General features: G+C 48.7%; 8 protein-coding genes and 1 non-coding gene; 5 read left to right on the top strand and 4 right to left on the bottom strand.

The window, feature by feature from the left end:
- Positions 1 to 1,330: 1,330 nt before the first annotated feature.
- Positions 1,331 to 2,090, top strand: FFUJ_10428 (probable cutinase 1 precursor; the record flags this gene model as incomplete). XM_023569212.1 has 2 exons in its annotated part: positions 1,331 to 1,525; positions 1,593 to 2,090. The coding sequence occupies 2 exons, from the start codon at positions 1,331 to 1,333 to the stop codon at positions 2,088 to 2,090; spliced, it is 693 nt and encodes a 230-aa protein (XP_023436458.1).
- An 862-nt stretch (positions 2,091 to 2,952) lies between these two features.
- Positions 2,953 to 3,765, bottom strand: FFUJ_10427 (probable alanyl-tRNA synthetase; the record flags this gene model as incomplete). Its single annotated transcript, XM_023569211.1, has 1 exon — positions 2,953 to 3,765. One exon carries the CDS (start codon positions 3,763 to 3,765, stop codon positions 2,953 to 2,955), a length of 813 nt encoding a protein of 270 aa, XP_023436457.1.
- Positions 3,766 to 4,160: 395 nt separating this feature from the next.
- Positions 4,161 to 5,451, bottom strand: FFUJ_10426 (uncharacterized protein; the record flags this gene model as incomplete). XM_023569210.1 has 2 exons in its annotated part: positions 4,161 to 4,994; positions 5,047 to 5,451. 2 exons carry the CDS (start codon positions 5,449 to 5,451, stop codon positions 4,161 to 4,163), a joined length of 1,239 nt encoding a protein of 412 aa, XP_023436456.1.
- A 1,027-nt stretch (positions 5,452 to 6,478) lies between these two features.
- Positions 6,479 to 8,301, top strand: FFUJ_10425 (related to pisatin demethylase cytochrome P450; the record flags this gene model as incomplete). XM_023569209.1 has 5 exons in its annotated part: positions 6,479 to 6,795; positions 6,845 to 7,199; positions 7,251 to 8,039; positions 8,089 to 8,131; positions 8,216 to 8,301. The coding sequence occupies 5 exons, from the start codon at positions 6,479 to 6,481 to the stop codon at positions 8,299 to 8,301; spliced, it is 1,590 nt and encodes a 529-aa protein (XP_023436455.1).
- Positions 8,302 to 8,419: 118 nt separating this feature from the next.
- FFUJ_scaffold12.rrna1 lies at positions 8,420 to 8,535 on the top strand. Its single transcript, XR_002792848.1, has one exon. It is a non-coding gene; the product is annotated as a ribosomal RNA (ribosomal RNA).
- Positions 8,536 to 8,764: 229 nt separating this feature from the next.
- On the top strand, positions 8,765 to 9,306 carry FFUJ_10424 (uncharacterized protein; the record flags this gene model as incomplete). XM_023569207.1 has 2 exons in its annotated part: positions 8,765 to 8,952; positions 9,018 to 9,306. 2 exons carry the CDS (start codon positions 8,765 to 8,767, stop codon positions 9,304 to 9,306), a joined length of 477 nt encoding a protein of 158 aa, XP_023436454.1.
- An 81-nt stretch (positions 9,307 to 9,387) lies between these two features.
- FFUJ_10423 (uncharacterized protein) lies at positions 9,388 to 10,026 on the bottom strand (the record flags this gene model as incomplete). The annotated part of the gene is made up of 1 exon (XM_023569206.1): positions 9,388 to 10,026. The coding sequence occupies one exon, from the start codon at positions 10,024 to 10,026 to the stop codon at positions 9,388 to 9,390; it is 639 nt and encodes a 212-aa protein (XP_023436453.1).
- A 552-nt stretch (positions 10,027 to 10,578) lies between these two features.
- On the bottom strand, positions 10,579 to 11,125 carry FFUJ_10422 (uncharacterized protein; the record flags this gene model as incomplete). XM_023569205.1 has 2 exons in its annotated part: positions 10,579 to 10,773; positions 10,826 to 11,125. The coding sequence occupies 2 exons, from the start codon at positions 11,123 to 11,125 to the stop codon at positions 10,579 to 10,581; spliced, it is 495 nt and encodes a 164-aa protein (XP_023436452.1).
- A 1,393-nt stretch (positions 11,126 to 12,518) lies between these two features.
- Positions 12,519 to 14,672, top strand: FFUJ_10421 (related to choline dehydrogenase; the record flags this gene model as incomplete). XM_023569204.1 has 6 exons in its annotated part: positions 12,519 to 12,634; positions 12,680 to 12,769; positions 12,819 to 12,974; positions 13,020 to 13,242; positions 13,290 to 13,859; positions 13,905 to 14,672. The coding sequence occupies 6 exons, from the start codon at positions 12,519 to 12,521 to the stop codon at positions 14,670 to 14,672; spliced, it is 1,923 nt and encodes a 640-aa protein (XP_023436451.1).
- Positions 14,673 to 14,690: the final 18 nt, after the last annotated feature.

The raw sequence follows: 14,690 nt of genomic DNA, 5'->3' as shown, positions 1-14,690 counted from the left end.
CAACAGCGTCGATGAGCCTCGGTTCACAGCCTCAAAATCTGGATGGTGGTGAGGCAAGTCAGTTTAATCAGTCTAGAGCTAATACGGTCTTTCTCGCGATCATGGATCTTGGCGTTGTTCGGAAACCGGAATGATCATCAACCTAAGGATGCTGTAGTCTGTAGACACTGTATGTCGATCAAAGATGTTGCCCCAACTGCGCCAACATTTTTACTGGCGCCGTTCTTCCAAAACAAAGTTAGACATACTTTTAGACATACCTGACATATTCCGCTATCGGAACGACAGCCAGCTCGAGCGTTCTTGACACCTTCTAGTGTCCGAGCACAAGACGATCATCAGTTCATACCGAGTCATGAAGCCTCACCTGTCCAAGCCCAAGGGATCAAACAAGCCAGTTTCAACTACAACACGAGAACGCTAAAACCTGTTAGACTGAAACTAGAAGTAATAGTCACCATGACCTTGTCGACCATCGCAATCTATCGAAAACTCAAATTCCCGTCAACGAGTAGCCTGGTTTTAATGCTCTAGCGCTGAACTACCTGCAATCTGGCACTTACGTAGCCAATACAACCTTACACTTGTGCAAATAGCGTGCATGGAACTTACCGAACCGAGGTCATTTTACATTCCTGACATCCAAGACTCGTCAAGCTCGAATCGGTATGGGCTGACCACGTTAGCGGGTTTTAGTATGAAACCGGGAATAAATGCGCACTGCCACGGTCACCCTCCTGAGGCCACCAAGTCAGTGGTTTCAGGTCCCTGTCTAAAAAAGCAACTGTCAAAGCGGCGCACACCGGTTCCCAGCAACGTGGTCATAGGGCGCCGTTTCATACTGCCATATTGCTCTGTTTCGATGATCAGTGGAGTGGCCTTGACTTGGCGCAACGGGGCTCATTTCCCGTTTTGATGAGTGCTTGCGAAGAGACTACTGGTTTTGGCGGCGGCAGACAAGGGCTTCTTGCATGACTCGGGAGTTGAGATTGGTGGGATGCATGTTGATAGGTTTGAGAACGAACGGGTTTGGTGGTGTGTGCTCTTAATTTGTTTCCGGGAGATGGAGAGGTTGCTTTGATCTTTGCTTCTTGTTCTTTGCTGATGGTACCGAAAAGTGATCCATCGTCTGTACTCCAAGTTATTCCAAAAGCGTTAGGCTTGCGAAAGCACGGAAGATGGAAGTTTCGCTGACATTTTAGATAAATACCTACGATGGCCTCGATGTTGATGGAATGAAATCAAGCCTCTCAGTCATTCACTCACTCAACAGCCTTTCTTTCAAATCCAACTCATTTGTCTTCGATTCTTCTTCTCCTCAACCGCCAAAATGAAGTTCTCCATCATCTCTACTCTTTTCGCCGCCACCGCCTCTGCTCTTCCCGCTGGTCAGGATGCCGCTGCTCTCGAGGCTCGCCAGCTAGGCGGCAGCATCACCCGCAACGATCTTGCCAACGGCAACAGCGGTTCATGCCCTGGCGTCATCTTCATCTACGCTCGTGGCTCCACTGAAGCCGGCAACCTTGTTAGTGCCCTTTTTCACCCCCACCAACTCCCCCAAGTGACAGATCATAACTAACTCTCTCATTAAGGGTACTCTCGGTCCCCGCGTTGCTTCAAAGCTCGAAGCCAAGTACGGCAAGAACGGTGTCTGGATCCAGGGCGTTGGCGGTGCTTACCGTGCTACCCTCGGTGACAACGCTCTTCCTCGTGGAACTTCTAGCGCTGCTATTCGCGAAATGCTGGGCCACTTCAACGACGCTAACCAGAAATGTCCTGATGCTGTTCTCATCGCTGGAGGCTACAGCCAGGGTGCTGCTCTCGCCGCTGCCAGTGTCACCGACGTTGATGCCAGTATTCGTGAGAAGATCGCTGGAGTTGTTCTCTTTGGATACACCAAGAACCTCCAGAACCGCGGAAAGATCCCCAGCTATCCCGAGGACCGCACCAAGGTCTTCTGCAACACTGGTGATCTTGTCTGCACTGGCTCTCTCATCGTTGCTGCTCCTCACTTGGCCTACCAGAGCGATGCTTCCAACGGTGCTCCCGAGTTCCTGATCCAGAAGGCTGATGCTGCTGGAGCTGCCTAAGCGAGTTGATGAAGGGAGAAGGACTAGGCTGGCCTGTTCTTGTATTTTATGAGGCTTACGGTTTCCATTAGTTTTTGTTTGTATCTACTTCGTGGAGGAATGGCTTTAGTGACCATGGACACTGAGACTCAATACGATAGCGCAATCGCATTGACTTGCAAAAGACTTGCCCCCGGAACGTGAACTGCCGTGACAAATTGCTGACCATTGTCATCACGCAAGATGACCGTTGAGAAAAGATGACATTCGATATATCACATTCTCAGAACATGGATCAATACGAGCAAGCCACATCGCAATTGGCAGTTTCGTCCCATCTTGTCCCCTGCATGTTGTAGCGGAAGTGTCTGAGGTGCCGGCCAGGGGTTCCATGCTGCAGGGGTTGCCATGCATACATTGCATATGGTAGGCCCCATGTGACGATACATCTGACGGTGGGGGAATTGCCAAGCATGATAGGTATACTTGTGAGGAAATACTTGTTCGATAACTGTGAGATCTGACTTGACTTGCGACAAAGCTCTCACATTGGAGGAATCAGCTTTTGCGTGAGATTGCACATTTCTTATTTGCATTAGCATCATTACATTGGTAGTGGGGGGTCGTCATATTTGATAACTTGGCGAAAGCCACTGTAGCATTGAGCCACTTCTCATTTCATATCGTATTGAATGATCTGAAAATTAGGTTGTTGTCGCACCCAAAGGTTCTCAAACAGAATAAGCTTGATCATATGAGAAAACACCCCTCGGTGTCGTGATACCACGATCTCAGGTCGTAGAACACTGTTGGCCTTGTGCATGCCGAATATGTGGTCTATTTTTAGGCATTGTCTCGTCTATGATGTCTATACTCTAAAGTCTCATTTCACCAGATAGCTAACCTTTGACTTTCCCTTACTCCTCGCAATCTTCTTAACTGTCGTCTCGCCACAGAGATCCGTGGTGTCAACATGCGTGCCCCCGCATGGATAAACCTCCGCTCCAACGATCCTCACAACACGAAACTTGGTCTCTCCGGGGCCCAAAAAGCTTGCGTCGGGGGTGAGGTGTTCAAGACCATTCTTGCGAAACTCCTCGGCGTCCCACCAGTCAATCTCAACTGGCATCTTGGCGGCCACGAATTCGTCCACTTTCTTTTGGATGGGCTCTTTGTGCTTTCCGTCGATGAGGCCTTGGAATTCGCATGATGCGGAGTCGGGGAAGTGAGAGGCTTTCAACTCTTCGAAACCTTCGACTGTGTCTTTGAGCAGATGGTTGACTGCTGATCCGAGAACATGGCCTGCGGTGTGATATCGTGAGTAGAGAAGGCGCTTCTCAACGTCGATATCCTGTGTGACTTTGTGTCCTTCTGTAAACTTCTTGTCCGAGTCGAATCTTCCGAAATGCAAGACCTGGCCATCACGAACAGCATCCATACGAGCAGATGCAACAGTGAACGACGCTCCAGACTCATCTGCCATCTTTCCGACATCTGAAGGCTGACCTCCTCCTTGCGGATGAAAGATTGTCTCTTCTGTGACGACTGCATAGTCTTCATCGGTGCCTTGCTTAAATAGCTCACGATTCTCAGCCTCCAAGCTGCCAAACGGTCGAATTGCCGTGATCAGCGTTTGTAAAGAATGGAGCTTTGCATTGCGCTGGAAAGTCAGCACAGTTCGTGCTGCTGATGCCATTTTGTGAATGTGAAAAAGAATTCAAGATGATGAGAGATGGAAATATGCGAGGGCAAAGAGAGGAAATAACTGATGAATGAACGAATGAGAGTGGCCAACACTAAAACGGAGGGGGTTTAGTGCTTAGGTTTCAGTGAATCACAGGGCGCGCCTTTGCAGCTTATCACTTATCTAATTGTTAGTGCAGGACAGCCTAACCTAGAGAAGAAGGTATTTGTTGCTATCATCGCTTTAGAAACAAAGAGTAGCAAATAGAATGATCAATATTGTACTAAATAAATATTGTATCCGGGTAGGTCTGCATGGTGAAGTTACCAGCCGTTATGAGACACTTGAATATTAATCTACAATGTCCAAAGGCCGTTCGCGCTAGCTCTCGACATCAATACAAAATATCAGGCCCGTTCGATGAATTCGCCAGTCACTAGAATTCTATCCCCAGGCTTGAGTTTGCACTGCGGCGGCCGTTGCCAGTTCAGTGCTGTCTTGCCTTGTTCTAACATCTTTTTCTTCTCTGTACTCCAGAGTAATATAAGCTCTGTAGTTGGCTTGCCATCGTAGTAAACGACCATTTCGGAAAGTGGCGGTTGAGGAGTATCGGGCCAGTCGATGAAATTAGGCGCATCTTTGTAGGTGGCGAGCTGTTTGCCTCTGCAGCGCTTTTCAGACCACTCTCTGAGGACTTCGCGAAACTCCCAGACTGGGTGGTCAAGTTGGACATCTGGGTGCTGGATCCATTCCTTCTTTTCGATCTCCTGGACGATTTGTTCCTCGTGACGAACGGCGCGCAGTGTTTCGTCGCGAGTGATGATCTCGTAGATGGTGAAAAGGACTCCCTTGATGTCGTTTCGCGCCTCACTGTAGCCCGGTTCTCCAATCCGAACTGAAAAGTTAAAGTCAAATATTATTATGGAATCTGCTGCCTCATCGACAAGAAGATTGCGAGGAGCAATGTCTTGGTGAGCGATACCAAGATTCAGGTTAAGCTCATCAATTACAGCAATTAGCTGTGTGAGCCACTTGAGCTTAAAGGTTCGAGATTTATTCTCCTCAAGCGTTCCACCAGGGATATATTCAGTGGTAAAACCCACGCAACGGCCCTCAATCTCATCCACAACGATCTTATCGAAGGCCACGATATGTGGATGTTTGGGCAAACGCATCCATAGATTCATCTCATGCCATACATAAGATAGGCGTTGATCGAGAAAGTAATACTTGAAAACGAGCTATAAATACTTAGAATCTCCAAATCTATGTCAGTCTCTAGGAGGTGCTTACCTTCTTATCTGGATCTGAGGATCGAAGGCATCTCACAAGATCTACCAGTGGGCCTAGCCGGTCAAGCTCTTCCAGATCTGACCTTGAAATTGTTTGAATTCCGTCCGGGCGCTCGGTTGCTTCGAGAGGAGGGTGATATGGGCACAAGGTATTATCGTCTTTTTGATCAGTGGACGTTGAGACCAAGTCACCTTGCGGTGAAACCCGAATCTCAAAGACATCTGGTGCCAGATCATCGACGTGTTTCTGGAGGTGCTCGATTGCTGGATCTTCTGATTCAAGCTCCTCATCCATGGTGACAGAAATGAGGCGACGTTGGTCCCAATCCATGATGTGCCACGTACTTGGGCCACCAGGATAAATATTACCGCTGGGAGCGAAGAATCTCTCTTCCGGCTTCAGCATAGTGGGTATTGCGCAAAGTGATGCTATTCAGGAGCACTGGGTGAGAAGGAAGGAAAGTAAACGACGACGATTGAGACTGATAATGTGAGTTTCGCTTTGTTCTTTAGCGCGAAATGTGTCAGCTGGAACAGCGCCCCGCCGCAGGCAAGATGCGGGCGCCGTGTCAGCACCTATAATTTCTCAAACTCCTAATTCTATGTCTCCATCTTCGTGCCATCTTGGGGAGGCCCATAGCAACCATGTGAATGCATTTGAATGGTGCAACTAGTGTCAGACAAGCGTTTTCATACAAGGGGACTGCCACGTAACTTGAATGAGTCTAAAAAGCTCCTGCTAGCGTAGATCTGTAGCTATTATATCCATAGTAATGCATTACGACTGAGGCATAGTAATCAAATGGCATTGAATCACGAGAATTGAGGCGTCTCGCTAGGCAAGAGAGCAGAGTAAAGCTACCCGTCGGCGTAGAACAACCCCTCCCCACCAATTGTCTTCCCTAGTTATCATCGAGAGGTCGACCAAATTTCGTTTCGATTAATTCCCCTACCTACCAATCGTTACCTCTCCTGGAAGTGAACCCAAACGTGATATACAGTCGCCGCTATATCGTTTGAAGCCAGGGCCAACGGCCTCTCACTGTATTCGATAGGCTCTTTGATGGAAGAAATGGAGGATAAGATGCCTAGAGAAATGCGCCGGGCCCATGGCAACATACCAAGATCCAACTGACGGGGGAGCTTACCAAACACACCGAATCATCCCCGTGGGCTGAACTCTCAGTCAGTAGACATGCGATGAAACAGGACACAAAAGAGTCAAATCGGAACGTTACCGATTTCTTGGTGATGTTATTCGGAAATTACCCCGCATGGAAACTTCCGATGCCTTGGTAAGTGCCGTTGACCTTTCGAAACCACCAACCATGTATCACGCGGGGTAGAATGTGTTAAAAGCAGTGGATTGACCGCTGATTTAGGTGTATTACCGTGTATCAGATAACATTAACGTCTTCTCATAAGTGTGCAGAATGATTCTAGATCTCTTCCTTCAGCACCCATGGGCGTATCTGACAGCTGCGCTCGTCGGACTCCTTGTGACAAAGCTCCTGCTCAACAAGTACGGCAATGGATTGAACGGGATCCCCGGGCCAGCTTTGGCGGCTTTCACAGATCTCTGGCGCTTTCTCGATGTTTACCGAAGGCGACCAGAGGTGACGCAGATCGCTCTACATGAAAAGTACGGCAGCGTCGTGAGACTCGGACCCAACACGGTATCGATCGCAGATCCAGCTGCTATCCAGACAATATACGCTCATAACTCGGGATATACCAAGTCAGATTTCTAGTAAGTCATCAAGGCGACGAAAAGAGCGATGCGGATTGACAAGTGGTAGCCCGGTGCAGCAGACCATCAACAAGAGCGGCAAGAGACTCATCACGCTCTTCACCTCACAAGATGAAAAGTTCCACTCGCAACTTCGACGATCCGTATCGAATGCTTATGCTATAAGTACCCTCGTTCAGTTCGAGCCATTCGTCGACTCTACAACCACCGAGCTCTTCAAACAACTTGACCAGCGATATGCAAACCAAAACGACGTCCTTGACTTTGGAACATGGCTACAGTACTATGCTTTCGACGTCATTGGCGAATTAACGTACTCGAAACGGCTAGGTTTCGTGGACCATGGAAAAGACGTGGATAACATCATTGGAAATCTTGAATGGTTGCTCAACTATGCAGCACCTGTATGTATGCCAATAACCCTGACAAGGTCTACTCATCTGACGGTTATGTAGGTCGGACAACTACCGATCCTTGATAGCTTACTCCTCAAGAACCCGCTGAGACTGCAGCTTACGAAATGGGGCTTTACCAATTCATCCTCTCCGGTTGCGATATTCGCACGCAACCGAATGCTCGCCCGCGTCGATCCCGAGAAGCTCGGCGACATGAAGTTCGACCAAGACAACGGTCGTCGAGACTTTCTCTCGCGCTTCCTCGAAGCCAATCAGAAAGACCCAGAGTTCATGAACAACGATAGAGTGCTCGCTCTGACCGTAGCAAATATGTTTGCAGGCTCTGACACGACGGCGATTACTTTCCGAGCTATCTTTTATTATCTGATGAAGAACCCGGATGACATGAAGACTCTGATGGCTGAGCTTGCGGAGGAAGAAAAGGCCGACCACTTCGCCCGCGAAGATGGTCTTGTCAGTTGGAACGAAGTTCGAGACCTTCCTTTCCTCAACGCTGTTGTTAAAGAAGCTCTTCGATGCCATCCCGCTGCAGGTCTCATGCTAGAGCGTATTGTGCCTGCGCGAGGTCTTGAAGTCGACGGTCATCATATCCCAAGCGGTACAATTGTGGGAGTCAACGCTTGGGTTCTACATCGCAATAAGGATATCTTCGGTCACGATGCAGATCGATGGAGACCGTCGAGATGGATTGAAGCTTCGACTGAGCAAAAGAGACGCATGGAGAATTATATGTTTGCATTCGGTGCAGGCTCGAGGACTTGTATTGGAAAGAATATCAGTTTGCTCGAGATGTACAAGATGGTCCCAGCGTTCCTGAGACGATACGAGGTGAGTTTCAATGTCGATTGAAGTTCCCTTTACTGAGACATCGGCCTAGCTTGAGTTCCCATCGGCGGATAACACTTGGCATCTGAACAACGGTAAGCTTCTTCCTATCCTAGCTCTTTCGAACATCTGCAAGCACCACCTTTTGATATCCCTTCTTGATACTGACTTTAATACAGCATGGTTCGTGAAGCAGAGTAACTTTAATGTCCGGCTCAGGCGAAAGCATAAAATATCATTCCTCCCAGACGAGAGACAAGATTGAACTACTACAGAAGTAGGGAATTGGTCGTTGAATACTATTGAACACAAAGGCATTTGAGAAGATGTTTGTTCGTGACGTCTATCTTTATGATGATGAACAGTAACACCTTATGTCACATACGACCATAGCTCGTAGAAAATACGGGATCCCGTCTGCTCTCCCATAGTCAAGCTGCGAAGCGCTGGATTAGTAGTTGGGTCGGTGACGACCAGCGAATCCCCGGTGTTGTATGTTTTTTTGCAGTTTATTCAAGAATATTCTGCTGTATTGGCTCGGTATATCTCGTGGAGATGTTACAAGTTTTGACTATCATCGATCAGCAATTGCTCACGATGATAGAGTTCAGCTTAGCCCAGAGCAGATACTCCGCATGATAAGATAAGAGATGTCAGCCTAGACATTTCTGATTCGCTTCCTTTCTCCACATTCCCCCATTCAGCAAGTACGTACTGCGCCAGAAACAATGTCACCATCAAAGACCCGCGCTCCGCGAGTTGAAACCGACGTCTTACTGGCCATTAAGCCCGAACACTTGGCAAATATTATCAGCCGAGAAAAGAACCATGAGTATCGCAAGTATCGTCTAAAAGACGGTGTCTTGCGCCTCTGGCTTTACGAAACTGGCAGTGGAGGCGGTCGCTCATCAATCACGTATGTTCAGCACACCAACACTACTTTTACCAGAGACCAGAATAATTAGACTAACTGATTAACAGGCACATCGCAGTGATTCCGCCAAATACTCGCCATGAGCCAGGTTCTGTGCCGACCGAGCCTTTTGGGATTGGCAATGACGACTTCAACGCTGGACGGAAGGAGTCCAAGTACGGATATCCAATACTGGAGCTTTATGAACTCGTGAACCCACTTACTCTCAACGAAATGAAGACTAGATGGAACATGGGTGGTGCGCCTATGGGATGGCAGTATGTGACATCGGATCTCTGGGAGGATAGATGGGGCGAGGATGAGGAGAGACGTGAGAAGGTGAAGAAGTTGTTTTAAAACATAGCGTCAGTCGCTGGGCGTTTGGTGTTGATACCATGGAAGTCTATGATAGCTTTGCGCTCTGGGAACTTTTAAGACTCATTCTATCCAATTATTCTGCTTCAGCCATGCTTCGCACATAACCGGCCACTTTGATACAGGTAGTTCCTTCGGACTATCTAGCGCAAACCCATGAGGCGCATCAGCGAAGATGTGTAACTCGACAGGTGCTCCGCTCTTTGTAAAGCCCTCTGCTAAGCGATATGCGTTGGTGACAGGTACAACTGGATCATTGTTGGAGTACACGATGAATACTGGCGGCGCAGGAGATCGAAGCTGAACATCCGGCTGTACAACGTCGTACAGCTCTTGTTTTTCCTTTGGTGGAAGAGGAGGTTTGTTCTCGATAATTGTACGGCCGGCTGCATTCGTCGAAATAGGGCCGTAACCCAATATGGCAAACTCGATCTGAGGCATTTCGGGATCTGGTGATGTCCAGACTTGAGGATACTCTGATAGAAGAGCGGCGCCGAGATGACCGCCAGATGAGAGACCGCAGATGCTAATACCCTTTGGCGCAAGTCCACTTTCAGCCATGATCTTAAGGGCTCTCCTTCCGTCATCTAACGGCGCTTGAGCACCTGTTTCGCTGTTCGGGAAGCGATGCACTAGGACGAACGCGTAGAAGCCAAGACTGTTGAGCCATTTTGCGACGGCGACGCCTTCGCGACCGACCATGAGTTGAACATATCCTCCACCTCCGAGGATGAGAATACCGTGGCCGTTTGGTTTTGAAGGGCAATAGCCGAATAAGAAAGGGCGATTCACCTTGGTCACGACGGCGTTGTCACCTGGGGTATCGAGATCGAATGCTCCGTCGAGGGAGTCATTACCCTATAAAGGCCAAGATTGATCCGAGTCGAGCATAGTGAACTAATTGTAGTTGTACTGGTGCTATAGGAAATAAAGACAAGATTCTTTAGAGAAAATGGCAATGGCAAGATATGATGTAGGCTTGTGGGGTTTCGTGTGGAGATGGAGATTGGGCCTCGCGGGAACATCCAACCGAGATGCCGAACATTGGGGGTTGGGGTTTTAGACGATATCCCCTCTCCACATGGTGATTGCAGGTGCACTCGGCTTGTCGCGTGCTTGCCTCGTCTCTCTAAGGACTCAAGAAGCATTTGAGTTTATTTTCTTGGTGTGAATATGTTTGGAATACTGATACACTTTGTAGGCCTGCCTATCATAACACTGACACCAACCCTTTCCTATCATTACTCAGCCCTCTTAGCTTGTAGTCGCATCAAAAGCAAGGAAAGTTGAAGCCTTTCCAGCTTCATCCTTATCCTGCGAAATGTTGTTCTGCAACTTCTTGTTCTCCTCCGCCAGCTTATCAGCGACATCCTCACCCTGCGCTTGCTGAGCCTCTAGCTTGAGGATAGTAGCAGTCAACTTCAGGACCTTGTTCTTAATCTTTCCGCGCTACGAAACAGTTAGCATTATTTCTCTATTGATCTTCAGTGGAAATTCTTACCTGAAGAGCATCGGCTGCTTCGCCGGAAGCTGCGTCAATAGCAGGGTTGAAGGCCTCATCCTCAGCATCATTCGCGATCTGGTTGACGCTGTTGAGGAAGTCCAAGTCAGACTTTTCAACCGTTGACAGGTCCGTTGGCAGACCGCCAAGCTTCTGCAGAGCTTCTTGCTGGGCGTTGCCTGCGGTACCACCGCTGATGGAGAGATCGTCATATGTTGTCTGGCTGAAGACAGCGCGCTTGCTGATGGGGCTGGCGATAGCAGTGGCAGCGAAGCCAAGAAGGAAAGAGGTGAACTTCATATTTGCGTTTGAGATTTGATGCACGGAAGAGGACGGATGTTGAGTGAGATGGAGGGTGTGAGTGCAGTAGAACAGACCAGCTGTAAGAAGTGAAAGTGAATTGAGATTGTGATATTAAGACTGAAGTCGGAATAAGTGGCAGTGCCGTCGAGTCTTTGTATGCGACAGAAACATCGCGAAAGAGACTCTCATTGGCGCTAAATGAGCATGAGACGTTTCCCACGGAGTATCTTTATGCTTCATTTTCAGGATGAACCTATTCTGGGGTGTAAGCGCCGTGGTGAAACAGTGTATCCTCGTTGGTGATCATACTCGCGCTGCCGAGGAGTAGAACTGAAGACCGGATGAGCGGTGATCCGAAAGTGCCCTAGTTGATATTCACTATAGTTTATCGGTTGGCGGAAACGTCAAATGTTAGATCTGGGCCAATGTCGCAATTCATCCTTGGCGTTGCTCCATTTTGGTCAAGGAGCCAGGGGTATCCCGAAGTGTCGCGCATGGTTTCATCGTGCGTCAGATCGTAATTGAGACGATCCACTGCCTCAGGTTCACTCCGTGAGTTCATCCCGAGTATTGAGAAACTTTTAACTCTAAATACGCGCTTTACGAAACTTATATCTATTGCGATGCGCTGCCTCTTGCGGAGCGAGTTATAGGTCTTGCCACTCGGACTTCGTTTGTAGTTGCACATGATGGCTCACCTCACCAAGAACTGGGCAACATACTCCAAGCGGTAACTTAAGTCTAGAAGACAATCTATCGAGGAAGCATGTTCCGGTGCACTTGATTGTCGACAGTGGGAGACCGTGTTGTGCGTAGATGGCCTGTTGACGAAGTTCCAAGGACGTATACTGTGCTGCAAGGAGACTTAGAGTAAAGTCGAGAAATAAAAGCATTTATTATAAGAGTAATTGAAGAAGCTAACCGTAAGAAAAGTGGTGTAAAGTGTTGGAACTTGCAGCATCGGCGCGGACTGGCGATCGGCTTTACGGACGACTTTTACACAGAAATCCGATGACGCGTGGCTCGGGCTTACGCTCAATCAGCGCAACCGATCCTTCCACTCCACTCCATCCATGTCAGACGCTATAAACAAGCTTAAAAGGTTGAATAATCACTCTATCGGATGAAATTCTATTGGGTAGTACGAGTAATATCCCGATGATCGACATTACGAGGCTGTGTTACACTCATTCTGCGGCCACCTTGGCTATGTTGACGATGATGAATGCTGCGTTGCCGAGAGCCATGGTCAGCTTTGTCTACAGGCCGTTGTGCTGAAGGATCATGATTACCAATTGTATGATATACAGCATAAGTATAAATACTTGGAGGCGCTGGAGCTCGAAGATTTCTGCAAACCAGAGGACGATAGCATCAATAAACCGACACTATGAAACTTGCATCTTGGAGCATTCTTGCTGGTCTAGCAACTGCCTTTCCAACCAACCCACCAGATCAATATGAGTACATCATCATTGGATCAGGACCCGGTGGAGGGACTTTGGCGTGAGTATTTACTCTCTGACCAAGCTTTGCTAACAATTCCTTCAGTGCCAATCTCGCGCGTGCCGGTCATTCAGTCTTTCTGATAGAGGCTGGTGGTGATCAGGGCAATACACCACTGCAGCGAATCCCCGCAATGTGAGTGAAACTAGGGCTTCTCAATGTTGGCTTGTCTCACAACGGCCAGGGCAGATGTTGTCGCTGAGCATCCAAGCATGTCGTGGTCTTTCTACGTGAACCACTACCAAAACGAAACTCAGGCTCGAAGAGACTCCAAATATGCTTACAGACTATCCAACGGCACTCTGTGGTCGGGTATTGACCCCCCTGAGCATGCCGAGCCGTAAGAATCTCCTTTCCTATCAAATTACCTACTCTAACTCGATAGGCTCGGTATACTCTACCCTCGAGGTGCGACACTTGGCGGGTCTACTCAACTCAATGCCATGAACTTCGCGTTGCCACCTGATAATGATTGGGATGCCATCGCCGAACTTACTGGGGACGAGTCATGGAAGTCTGACAAGATGAGAGAGCTGTTTATCGATATTGAGAACTGCACTTATGCCCCAGAGGGGACTCCTGGCCATGGGTTTGACGGGTTCATCCAGGTATGTAGTCGGGTGTAAGGCCTACCATTCGCTGACAAGCCGCATAGAGTAATCGGAACAACATCTCTTATATCACTGATCGTCCTGGCGTCGTGCAATCTCTGAAGCGTGCTTTTGAGCAAACTGAAGGGATTCAAGTCGACAATGCCGCCGAAGTTGGTCGACTAATGCAACGAGATATCAACCGCCTAGACAAAGATCGGTACTCGCCAGGAATCTACCAGATTCCCCTCCATGTTGATAGTCTTAGACAGCGAACTGGTGCATGGCGATATCTACACGAGACGATGAATGCTAAAACAGCAAATGGATCTGTTCTGTATCCTTTGACTGTCAGCACCCATTCTCTGGCTACCCGCGTGCTGTTCAAAGACAGCCAAAACGGCAAACCGCAGGCCTTTGGTGTAGAGTATCTCAAGGGCGAAGGGCTGTACTCTGCTGACAAACGCTACGATGAGTCTGAGTCTGGTCGCATGGTTAACGTCACCGCATCAAGAGAAGTGATTGTGGCTGGCGGTACGTTCAACACGCCCCAGATACTCAAGCTTAGTGGCATCGGCCCTCGGGAAGAGCTTGAGAGTCTTGACATTCCGGTCGTTATGGATCTCCCTGCAGTAGTAAGTCTTTCGTCTGATGGTCCTAGATACAACTGACAAGGACAGGGCAAATATCTGCAGGACAACTACGAGGGTGGCGTGACAGTCGAAGCTTCTGTGCCGTGGGAGAACAATCCCTTCGAGAACTGTTCCTTTACACTTGAAGCCAATGATACATGCTATCAAGAGTGGAACCAATCTCATACCGGTGCTTACGGCGAAGGAGCAGCTCCGATTTCACTTCTCTATAGATCCAGCGTCAGCGAGACAAACGACACAGATCTGTACCTCTTCGGAGCAGCTGGGACTGTGTTCCGTGGATATTTTCCTGGGTATTCTACTTGGCAGGCGCCTCCAACGTCTTGGTTCTGGTCCATTGTCAAGATGCAGACAGGCAACCAAGCTGGAACTATCACTCTCCGCTCCAAAGACCCCCGACAAGCACCAGAGATCAACTTCAACTACTTCGCTGAGAAGGGGAATCGAGATCTCCAGGCTATCCAGGAAGGTGTAGAGCATACCATGCGTATCTTCAACGCTACCGGTGAACCTTACGCTCCATTCAAGATTGTTGAGCCTCGGTCCGGCGTGAGTATTCAGCAGGGTATCATGGATGATGCATTCAGTCACCATGCGACTTCATCTTGTCGCATGGGACCTGCTGGCGATAGGAACTACTGCGTTGACTCGGAATTCAAGGTTAATGGCGTCGATGGACTTAGAGTTGTGGATGCTTCGGTCTTTCCACGTACGCCGGGAGGATTCCCTGCTGCGCCTACGTTTATGATAAGTCAGAAGGCCTTTGGAGTGATCATGGGAAGTGTCCGGGGCTAGGATGAGAGGGAGGGGAGG

This window comes from Fusarium fujikuroi, chromosome FFUJ_chr10, assembly GCF_900079805.1.
Source record: "Fusarium fujikuroi IMI 58289 draft genome, chromosome FFUJ_chr10".
In the NCBI taxonomy this organism is placed as follows: Eukaryota; Fungi; Ascomycota; class Sordariomycetes; order Hypocreales; family Nectriaceae; genus Fusarium; species Fusarium fujikuroi.
This window is presented reverse-complemented; position numbering and strand designations above follow the sequence as displayed.